General features: G+C 38.7%; 1 protein-coding gene across 1 annotated transcript; it reads left to right on the top strand.

Annotated features, from left to right (window-relative positions):
* The first annotated feature begins 413 nt into the window (after positions 1-413).
* RPL9 (ribosomal protein L9) lies at positions 414-5,624 on the top strand. Its single transcript, XM_051964942.1, has 7 exons — positions 414-530; positions 885-1,000; positions 2,110-2,205; positions 2,603-2,735; positions 4,442-4,522; positions 4,879-4,986; positions 5,558-5,624. Exons 1-6 carry the CDS (start codon positions 485-487, stop codon positions 4,983-4,985), a joined length of 579 nt encoding a protein of 192 aa, XP_051820902.1. The 5' UTR covers positions 414-484; the 3' UTR covers position 4,986; positions 5,558-5,624.
* Positions 5,625-11,589: the final 5,965 nt, after the last annotated feature.

Genomic DNA, 11,589 nt, shown 5'->3' with positions numbered 1-11,589 from the left:
CTATAACCCCAGCTGTGTCGCGCTGTTATGACGCAAGACGTAGCTAGTATGCGTAGATACAAATACGTAATGACGGAAGACGTTCTCTCTTTAGCCATTTCACCTCCAGGTGAGTCGCTCCTCCGTTTATGTGAGTTTTCTGCATCCGAGTCCATCGCTTCTGGGAAACCAAATTTTGGGGATCGGTGGCCCCACACCCATCCCCTGGCTCTTCTCCCGTGCAATAACCGTTGTGTGGGGCTTCCCATCCCCTACTAGGCCCTCTAACACAGCCTTCTTGCCCGCCGCCTGGGAGCCGGCATTAACTTCCGGTCTGGGCTCGGGCTCGGCGGGGAAGGAGCCGAGAGGAGCGGCGGCCGCAGCCGGGCTCTCCGCAGGCCCCCGAGGAAAGGCCTCGTGCAGCCCGACGTCCTAACGCCTCCACAGGCGACCCTGACTCTCGGCGCGTCTCCGGCAACGTTGATTTCGATTTTTGTTTTTCAGAATGAAGACCATCCTCAGTAACCAGACGGTCGACATCCCGGAGAATGGTAGTGCTCTTTATTCCTATTCTCGAATTTTAACAAATAAGTTTTAAATAAATACGTAAACGCAACTACGCGCTGTCTCTGTAAAGTTGTAAAGGCCTGCTGGCGCCGCCCCGGTAAAGATGCAGCAACTGCAGTGCTCTCAATTCCTCTTATTCTCCAATTTTGATAAGTTTTTAATAAAGATGTAAAGGCGCGCATGCGCTGCTTGTGGGAGTCTTGCCACGGGTGTCAGCCCCGCTCCCTCCCGTGCGTGGTCCCCGCCGAGCGCTGCGCCCCCATGGGTGCAGGAAGAGCCCCGCGGATGTGTTGGCTTCCTCCTGGGCACTCACGCTGAAATTATCTTGTGTCTCCTAGTCGACGTGTCTCTGAAAGGTCGGACAGTCATCGTGAAGGGCCCCAGAGGAGTCCTCCGCAGGGATTTCAACCACATCAATGTGGAGCTCAGTCTCCTTGGAAAGAAGAAGAAAAGGGTAACTCGATTATTAATATTGTTACAATGTGGCAGCGCTCCCAGGGTGGAAACTGTCCCACGGATCTGGCGTGATGCATGTTGCCCTGTGGTTGCTCATTAAATGTCTGGTGGCTCAGTTTCTCAATTTGCAGTGCTGGAACTACAGTGTAAACTCTCATTCTAACCCATCTCCAGCTTCTTTAATTTAGAGGTACTTGGACAACTGATTAAATTCAACTGCACCCTACCTCCAAAAACTAATTCTGGACATCATGCTTAAAGTTTCAATTCTTTCATTCAGCTGGATCAATGAACACCCAGTTAATAACCACCTCCTATGTCTCGTGCTGTCTTTCTAGCTGCCCCTTCTTTATTTTCCTTATTTTGGGGTCAGCTTCCATAACCTCATCACCACATAGATTAACAGTAATCCAGAGCAATGAATCATTAAATGTTTGGTATTAGACTTGTCCTTAGTTTATATTCTAATGAGGGATAAAATTTCAGTGAGAGCTGGAACTATTTTATTTTCCTTTTATACTCCTTGCTTTTAATAAATTTTGGCTTCACCTTTGCTTTTAGTAGTTAAGTTCTGAATGAAGGGCAGATAAGTGTATATGAAAAAAAAAAAAAGCTATAGAAATTGATTATTCTGCTTTCCCTCTATAACTTTTGTGTTTGTACTCCATTAAAGTGACCAACTTGTGGGAGTGGGAGGGTGTTGTTTGAGCTTCCAGTATAGGTTGCTTAAGTGTTGAATGCCATATTTAGTTTTATTTTGTGTTGCTTGGAACATGTTTGTTATTCTCTCATGTGTAATCATTAATTCCTATCTTTGTTCTGCCTGCTGGTGACAGTTTCATTAAAGTTTAAAACCACTTGAGGCCCTAGACCCAATTTCTCTTTGTGCCCTGACTTAAAACTGCTCACTCTGGTTGGGCTGTGTCATATGTAGACTAATACATGCCATTCATTGGATGGAGAGTTTAACTATAGTAGCTCTGAGAGACTTAGTTGTAGAGGGATTGGGAACAGAAAAAATTGATGGGGAGAGTTTTCTGTGTCTGTTGAAAAAACTAGATCAATTATCCTCTGGAAATGGTCTTCTGAAATGACTTTCTGTTTCAGCTCCGGGTGGACAAGTGGTGGGGAAATCGCAAAGAACTTGCAACGGTGCGCACAATCTGCAGCCATGTACAAAATATGATCAAAGGCGTCACCCTGGTAAGGGAGATGGGTTGTGCACGTGTGTATTGGGGGAAAGTCTGGCACTGGAAAGGCTTATCCAAGTTTGGAACTCCAGGGGTTTGAGTGCGTTTATTTAGGAAGAATTTCTGAAGGAATGGTGGTTAAAAATGGAGGCTCTCGATTATTTCGCCATCATTTTCATACCCATTCTTTTCTTTCCCCTCATAACTCTTAATTCAAATCCTTATTAGTTCTCTTCTGTGTTATTGAAATTGCTTTCTAATATCTCCCTGCCTCCAGTCTGCCCGCCCTCTACTACTGTTGCCAAAGTAATTTCCACGTTTCTGTGGTGGCATTTAGTGAAAATAAATTGGAAGAGTGCTTATTTGTTTTGCAAAGTTCTGCTGTTCTAAATTTGTTGGTTTTAATGCAGGGTTTTCGTTACAAGATGAGGTCTGTGTACGCTCACTTCCCCATAAATGTTGTTATTCAAGAGAATGGCTCACTTGTTGAAATCAGAAATTTCTTGGGTGAGAAATATATCCGAAGAGTACGCATGAGACCAGGTATGTCTTGTGAGCTAGATTTCCAGAAATGTTAGAAAAGATTTGTCTTGTCATTTCATCATGGCAGTTGAGGCTAGTGAAGTTAGTATAAGCTTGCTGTTGTATCAACTTTTGTTAATGAAGGGTAATCTATGTTGGGATTTTGTTTTCTGTCTTATAAAAAATACGTGCAAACAAGAGAACTGTCCGGTTCTGCACGCATATATTGTATCTAAGATATAACATTTAACATGTATAAGACTGCTTGCCATCTAGGGGAGGAGGTGGAGGGAGGAAAGGGAAAAGTCAGAACAGAAGTGAGTGCAAGGGATAATGTTGTAAAAAAAATTAGCTATGCAAGCAATTAGCTTCAAAAATAGAATTTTCTCTCAAAATCCCAGCCTCTCTTGGCTTCTGCTCTAGTTTCTGGGCGTTTCCCTTCTTTTCTAAGAATATTTCCTTCGAGGATTTTTTCTTATGTATAACACTGAACAGCTTGAGATCTGAAAGTAATAAGATTATTGGGTGCAGTTAGTCGTATGTTATTTATCCAATACTAATTCTGCAGAGGTTAGGAGGAACGGGTCTGTTTCTGAAGCTGTATTCATGTTTTATGCAAGTATCATTTGATTTTAGGGGGGGGAAAAAGCCCTTGTGTCAGGCTATTAGAAGGAAAAGATGTGTTTTCAATGCCTTACACACATGGACTGAGTAATTGAATAATTGAGGCATTTGCTCCATGGCACTTTGCCTTTGGGTACTTCAGTTTTCCCAATTGTAAGGGGATGAACTGAATGATCTCTGGGATAAAGTTCAGTTTAATAATGTAATTTAAAAATTTTTTTAGGTATTTAAATAATAAAATGTTAAAATGTGGTGGGTGTTTTTTTTTTTTTCGTTGTGTTGTTGTTGAATTATTTCTTTGTTATAATAGTCTAGACATAAAAAACTAACATTTTGGAGGGAGGACTGCATTTATAATAAATAGAATTTAATCTCTATGAGTCATGTAATAGGATGGTTACCATATTCCTTTGTGTGCAAAGCTTTATGACTGTCCTCAAATAAAAGTTGTAGTAAGTCATTCATGGTTAATGGAAAGTTGCTAGACTTGGGTTCAAACCTCAGCTCTAATACTCAATAGCTATGTGAGCTAGGAAAAGTCATAGCATCCAGAGGTAGATGAATCTAGAGCTTAAAAAGACCTTAGAGGTCATTACATCCAATTCCTCATTTTACAGATGAGAAGATTATTGGAGAGGTTAAAAGAATTGCTCAGGATTGATTATGTACTTAAAGTCATTGAGATGGGATTTCAACTGAAATCTTTTGGCTTTATATTTAGTTTTCTTTATTTAATCTCTATTTTCCTGTCTCTAAGTTGAAAAATAATGGTATATACCCTATAGTATATAATACCCTATATTGTAAAGAAAGCTCTTTATGAGTCTGAAAGAGTTACTGTATACTCAAAAAACACCAGTGTGTTAGTAGTTGTAATTTCCCTATGACTTGGTAGATAGTTGTTAACTGTTTTCTAAATATTTATTCTCAAAACTTTTCCAGCTTGGTGTACCTTCCTTTGCAATTTGTAGTCTGCTGGTATAACCTCAAAATCCCTTTTGTTAATCCAAGCTAGGCATTAAATGTAGAAACTAGTGAACTATGTTAATTGTATTTAAGGATTGTATAAACATATTTTTTCAATTTTTTTTTTTTCATATTAGGTGTTGCTTGCGCTGTTTCCCAAGCCCAAAAAGATGAGTTAATTCTTGAAGGAAATGATATTGAACTTGTGTCAAACTCAGGTTAGTATATTTTTGGTTTTAAATGTATTTTGACCTGTGTCGTATAGGTTAATGTATTCAACGTAGTACATCATTAATATTCCCATAAAAATGCAGGAATGAACTTAATTTTAGGTCCAACAAAATTATAGTGGTTCTTAGAAGGGCCATTGGTTCTGGGTTTTATTTGATAATTTTTGTGTTTCATCCCCTAGAAATTTTAATTATTAGCTCCTGTGAAAAAGGAGTGTCTTTTTTGTTTTGTTTTGTTTTTAAGGTTTTTAGTCCAGGTTGAGGGTTCAGCAAAAAGAATATATTATTTGCAATGTTGATTTGGCTAATAATCTTGAATTCTGCTTGTTCTCGTGCTCTTTTAGCTGCCCTGATCCAGCAAGCCACCACAGTCAAAAACAAGGATATCAGAAAATTCTTGGATGGTATCTATGTTTCTGAGAAAGGCACAGTGCAACAAGCTGATGAATAAGGTAAAGCAAGTGATGGGCTTTTATGACATGAATACATTTGAGCTTAGTGATTCTAGATAGTAGATAGCATTGTTTTCCAAACTTCTAATGATGGGTCAAAAAATTTTTGTTCAGTTTTTCTAAAATGTTAATGAGCTGCACTTTCTCTACTGTTTCTAAATTATAAGATGGCTAAGGAAATAACATAGAAAGTCTATTGAAAACTTGGAAGCACTGCATAAATCAGTGGTCCTCAAACTACGGCCCGCGGGCCAGATGCGGCAGCTGAGGATGATTATCCCCCTCACCTAGGGCTATGAAGTTTCTTTATTTAAAGGCCCACAAAACAAAGTTTTTGTTTTTACTATAGTCCGGCCCTCCAACAGTCTGAGGGACAGTGACCTGGCCCCCTATTTAAAAAGTTTGAGGACCCCTGGCATAAATACTATATTTCCCATGGCTGTATATTCTGTTACATAGACAAGATTGGGGCATTCTTTGTCACGGGTTTCCAGGTTTCTTTCATTGATCTGCATATGTTTCCCATGTGTATTGGCTTGTGTCAGCTATATAAGAATTTTTCTTTCTGCAGATGCCAAAGGCCACGTCCTGAGGAGTCGACACTTATTCAGATGTCAAAATAAAAATACTTTTTGTCATTTGGGGACGTTTTCTCTTTTTTTTCCCCCTTAAATCTGTGGTTACCCTAATAGGTATGGTTTTATATTGAAATATGTTTAATTGGGCCATTGATACAAAGAATTAGGCAAGTGAGCCTAGGTTCTTGAAGGCCAACCCAGATGATCCTTGAAATATGGAGGTTCCTATTTAAGCCAATATCTTTGTTCCTAATTGGAGTGAAAAATAGTGCTCTTAGAACAAAGAATGAAAATAGTGTATGAGAATGCCACAGTGTGAGATAGAGGGGAGGAATGGCCTGAAGTGGGAACAGGAGGAGGCTTCCAGATCAATCCTCAGAGACATTGGGGTGTAGATGTTCTCGATTGTACTGATCATTATTATTCGTGTCACTTGGAAGATTGTAGTTTGGATAGAAAGAATTTTAGATTCTGATTTCTGTTAGGTGAGAAAGAAGGAAATTACAGAGCAGCTGAGTCAGATCAGAGGGAAATTGTTTTTTAAGTCCTGTGAAAAATTCTCTTGTTTCTCTTACAATGCATAATAAGTGGCATTCCCTTTTTAAACTGAATCTGAGATCATTCACCAATTTGGTAAAGTGAGCCATAGTCTGCTAGGAACAAACCGTGTGTAGGTCTTAGTGAAGTCTCTGCTCACTGAATTTGGGGAGAATACTAGAGGGGCGAGGGCTGGGATGAGGTTGGTCAGAATACAGGGATTTGGATACCAGTCTGACAATTGAGTTTCTTACACAGTAAATCATTAAGCGTGGGGGCCTTTGGCCAGACATTTATTTTCGATGGTAGCTATGGAGCAGTGGTTGTGACATGCAAAACTCCATTTCATTTGAAGATGGCAGGTGTGTGTTTGTGAAATCTGGTCCCCAAGCCTCAAGTGTGTACGTCTGCGAGCACTCCATGGGCCTGGCTCTTGTGGGATTCGAAGTAACCCACCTGCTCCCCATTAAGGCCCATTCTTGAACTTAACACCCCCCATTCCAGTGACTCACAGGTGCTCTTCTGGCTTCCACGTCGATTGGGTTTAAGTAAGACAATGATGGAAAGTCCTCAGCTTCTCTCCCAGAATCCTCAAAGTGGAGGATCTTGGCATCTTCCATGTCTGACCGAGTTCCGAGAGCTGTGGCTGTCTTCATGGCTGCCAGAGCGAGCTGTTCTGGAGGCGATCTTTCCACATTTGGGGTGAGAAACCCCTAACACCCTATGATTCTGAGGACCAGCAGTGACCCTCAGCTTGGCTGGTGCAATCCCGGCTGTGCCCCGGCACAGAGGGTACATTGGGGATGGCACTCTGGGTGGCTGGAGAGCCTGGGAGTCTCAGTGGGGGCCACCTGAGCAGTTCCCTTGGGGTATTTGAGTGCCAGAGATCCAGGAGTAACCATGAGAAGTAGACTGTAGGTGGGCCGGGGCACAGCAGTCCTGCCAGAAGGGAGAAGACAGCAAGGCGGGTATAGGCCCTTCAGAACGAGGGCTCTGGCTCTGCTCTTTAGTCATGGTCAGTGCTTCCAGCCTTCATTCTGCCCAAAGTGTTGCCCTGGAGCCGGACAGGCTCATAATAGCCTTCCAAGGATCCTCCCTATTCCCCAGACCTCCACGAGTGGAGGCTGGTGACTGCCCTGCACACCTGACTCATCCATCCATGGGCTGAGGATGAAGCATGTGCTCCCTGCCCTTAAAGAGCTTATCTAAAATGTCATGGTCAGAGAAAGCTCTTGGAGCTCAGGCTCTGCCAATAGAGCCTTGAGGTCCTTAACCTGGGATGAGACCTCCCAGGAGGAGGCAGCACTGACTGACTCCAGGGTTACCTCCCTTCCATCCTGCTTCCTTCACCCTTTCATTGGCTCTAGCCCCACCCAGGTGCCTCGATTCCCCAGAGATGGGACCTCCCGATTCCAGCTGTGAGTCCTCTGTACACTTCTGAAATTCTTCCCTTCCTTTTTCACTTAAAACCCTCCCAACAGAACCCATCCTGGATCCTCCCTTATCCAACTTCCTCAATACATCTTGAAGACAAGATTCTAAAGGGACATTTGCTTTTTCTTCTCCCCTATGAGATCTTGTTACTTTGTCAGTACCTTCCCAATTCCAAGGTCTGCTTTCAGCCTGACTGAGACAGTGAAAGGGAGAAAGGCTCTTGGTCATCTTGGATAAATCCATACTCATGGGAAGACGGTTCTTACATAATCAACATCCCAAACAATGGCTTCATTCCTTTACCCTTCACCCATTTCTAGTGATGAATAAAGAACTTAGTATAGTTGAGTGTCAATTTCTGGAGGAAGGATGCATTGGTAAATAGGGTCTTGGAAAGTTTTATAAAATAGGTTGTCCCCCAAAATAGTGAAATTTTAAGTTTCAATGACTTCTGAAGGATAAATGCTAAAATATTTGACAGTTATTGATATTTCTTTTACTCTTAGTTGGTTTTGTGAATTTTGAATGATGGGCGGGCAACCCTGTCTTATGTTGTACAATAGTTTTTGAGTGATACCTTGCAATTATTGGATTAGTGGAGAAAGAAGGTCCTCCTCCTTGGCTACCTTGTTCATCATCATTAGTCTTTCTTGTGGGGTCAAATCAAAATTCATGGATCAAAACATTATTCTTTGGGTAATCATAACCTAAGATTCCTTCAATCCTTTGAATCACTGAGCAACAAGTTAGGAAAGTTTTTACCAAGTTTGAAAGTTGTCTAGAACAATATATAGCGTAAAGTGACGGTTATGTTGTAAAACAATATTTTAAAAACTTTTTGTAACATTTATCCTTTTGAAGTTATTAAAACTTAAAGCTACACTACAATTCTTGGGATACTCCATATAATAAAAGCTTGATTAAAATCTTAGTTGTATATTTTGGATTGAGTCTAAAAGCACAAATGAATATAATAAGATTATTGTGTGTTTAAATCAAATAATTTTGTAGGCAAGGAATGCCAAATTAAATACTTTGAAAGAGGATGATTGCATTAACATTGACTTTAGAGAGGATACCGGTTTTCTCAAAACTTGTTTTTTTTCTAGATGGTAGGCAGTTTTTTCTACAAAACGGGTCTGCCTCTGACTTTATTAAAGTAATTCACAGTTATATAGTGCAAAAAAGCTTACAAAATTTCACAATTGTATGAGATAAATAGTAGAAGCCCATTTTATAGAGTTGGAAACTAAGACTTTAAAGTTGAAATGACTTCTCAGTCTCATACAGCTAGTCTGAGAGGATTTAAGGCCAGAGGTTCATTTGTGACACCCATATGTGCTAGGTTACAGGCCTAGGAAGCTCTCTGGGAAGGGAGGATCATTCTCTATCAACATACGAAGCCGACTTAGTGCAGGCAATACTTCAAATATTACATGGATCCCACGAATCTATCCCATGTCTTTGAATGTGCCCCTCTACCTCAAAAGGGAAAAAGATTTTAGAGGTTTAGAGAATGATTGAGTCAACTCTGATCATGGGGCTGGATAGAAGTAGTACACTTTATTTAAAATAAATTACACCAAAATTAAGCACATTTTATTAACAACAATACACATGACTTTCCCTCCCAGAACTTTTTTTAAATGTTAAAATTGTACGTAGTACTTATATATAATAACACCTGCTGGTGCCAAATCATTATAAGGTCAGTACTTTAGTGCACAAAACATAAACACAAGTAATTTGACTTCCTCAAAAGGATGCATGATTATAGCAAATAGGCGTACAAAAATAACTTGGCACAAAGACCATTTTTCTCATCTGCAATGGCCTGAATTCCCCTTTCAGCCCTTCATTATGGTCCTCTCCATTTACTCTCTTCCTTTATAAATGCAGCATGGTAGCTGATCCACATCTTAAAACTTTAATGGTTTTATAAGCAATTGATATATTTTGACGGTAATATTGATCATGACTTAAGTAGAAAGTTTTAAAACAAAAATTTGCAAAATGGTGACTGAAATTGGCAAGAATAAATGGCTGAGTAAATAATGGTACTAGACAAACAGAAAACAGGAAAAGATGATCTTTTTTTTTCCATCCTTAATAAAATAATAAACTTTAAAATAAAAATTTTGAGAAGCAAACCATATGTAGTTGTCATATCATGAACTTAAGGTATATTAGAAGCAGCAAAATCTTTAAAAGTGAAAATAATAATTCTGAATCTTTGTATTACTTACAAAGCTGGAGGGCAGGAGCTGTCTCCCTTGGTATTTGTATCTTTTACCTCTAGGATGATACCTAGAATGGTGACAAGGAATAGACCCCTAGTAAATGTTGAGTGACCTTCCTTTTTCCACACCTGTGTCACAGTAATGACATGTTATTTGACAGCTTGTGATTACTTACAGAAAATATACTTGTGCTCTAGATAAGGTTGTGTCTCTGTGACATCAATCACCAGTTAAAAAATGAAAACTATCTCAAAACTGCTGCTTGCTTACTTGTTACTTACTATGAGCTTCACAGAAAGGTGCTTATATTCAGTGAGTGAATCTAGGCCCGTTTTCATGAAAATATTAACAGTGCTATTATGAATATTCTTCACAGGACCTCACTTCATAGTTTCTTGGGCAAATATTGCTATCATTCTCTGGACCTGTTTCCTTTAACAGGAGGGAATTTAAACTAGACCTTTGAGGATCCTTTTAAGGCTAAATCTTAAATCGTATCTCTGAGACGATAAGGTCCCTTTCAATTTTTACATTCTATAATTTTGTATTACATATTCAATGAAATTAGGAGAGGATCTGTGAACTTGGAGGAAAATTACATCTTTATCTTCAATAACTTCTAAATGAAAAGTAAATTTTTTAAAATAAATTTTTAAAAATTAGGAAGGCAACAAACCAGTGTGATATTAACAGTACCTACAAACTTTGTCACTAATATAAGTCACAGATATTTTCATATCACATTACAGATGTTGGACATATCCTAAAATATCTTTAATTTTCATGACTACTTCAAAATTACTGGCGCTATTAGACTCTTACTTTTAAATGTTTTATCTTGTTAATGCATTAATTAAGGAGCACATAATATCACATTTATTTTTTTAATACTTTGAAAACATTTCAATATTATAATTGGTTTCCTTTCTAATACTATGTAGTTTACTTCATGCACTTAAAAACATTTTATTTTGTTCATTAATATTTTATTTTATACATTTAAATCTTTGTGAAGAACCCAAAGGCTTTACTTGACTTCCAAAGGGGTCAGTGACACAGCAAGATTAAGAACTCCTGATCTAGCAAGTTTATCAGCTACTGTTAAGACAGCAAATGCTTCAATAGAGTTGATGTTTAATAAATTCTGACTAAAATGGAGAGCTGTTTTTGTGGTATAAATATATAAGAAGGATCTATAGGACAGCACAAGGTCAAGATTTCTATTAATTTTATATTATTAGGAATATAGTGATCTTTGTCTAGGAAGTTCCTTTAGGAAGTGCTCCTTTTTAATAGTTTAAAGAGAACCTGTCTGATTTTAGTTTCTAGGAGGTGAGCTTTTTAGGATAAAAGTCAAATAATAGGGTTTGAATCCAGATAATTATATTTTTAGTTGCCCTACCAAAGTAACAGCTTGCTAAACTCAGATATTGTGCCTAGAGTCTATATCTGGAGAGAGGCCAAATTTGAACAACGGTTTAGAACTAGTCAGGGAAAAGAGTAATTTAATAATCTGGTCTTATTTATCTAATTTATTTAACCTAGATCGTTTAAAAAACACTTTACATATGTATGCTGTTTTTTAACTTTTCAAAATACTTTTTAATCTTTTGTCATTACTCAACTTGTAAAGATTGTTAAGTATCAACATTTGTCAAAGTAAGAAATTAAGGTCCTTGCCTAAAATTATCTAAGAGTGAGTGGTAGGACCAGAACCCAGCACTTCTTACTCCTAATCTTAGGATCTCCTATGTAACCAAAGATGCCATTACACATTTTATATTCCTCATAAATTTATTCAAATGAAGGATTTT

This window comes from Antechinus flavipes, chromosome 6 (assembly GCF_016432865.1).
Source record: "Antechinus flavipes isolate AdamAnt ecotype Samford, QLD, Australia chromosome 6, AdamAnt_v2, whole genome shotgun sequence".
Classification (NCBI taxonomy): domain Eukaryota; kingdom Metazoa; phylum Chordata; class Mammalia; order Dasyuromorphia; family Dasyuridae; genus Antechinus; species Antechinus flavipes.
Note: the sequence above shows the minus strand (reverse complement) of the source record. Positions and strands in the feature narration are given on the sequence as shown.

Coding starts and splice junctions, on each gene's coding strand:
- RPL9 (XM_051964942.1), top strand. CDS start 485: ATGAAGACCATCCTCAGTAACCAGACGGTCGACATCCCGGAGAATG. Junction 1,001..2,109: donor TTGGAAAGAAGAAGAAAAGG/GTAACTCGATTA, acceptor TTTCTGTTTCAG/CTCCGGGTGGACAAGTGGTG. Junction 4,523..4,878: donor TGAACTTGTGTCAAACTCAG/GTTAGTATATTT, acceptor GTGCTCTTTTAG/CTGCCCTGATCCAGCAAGCC.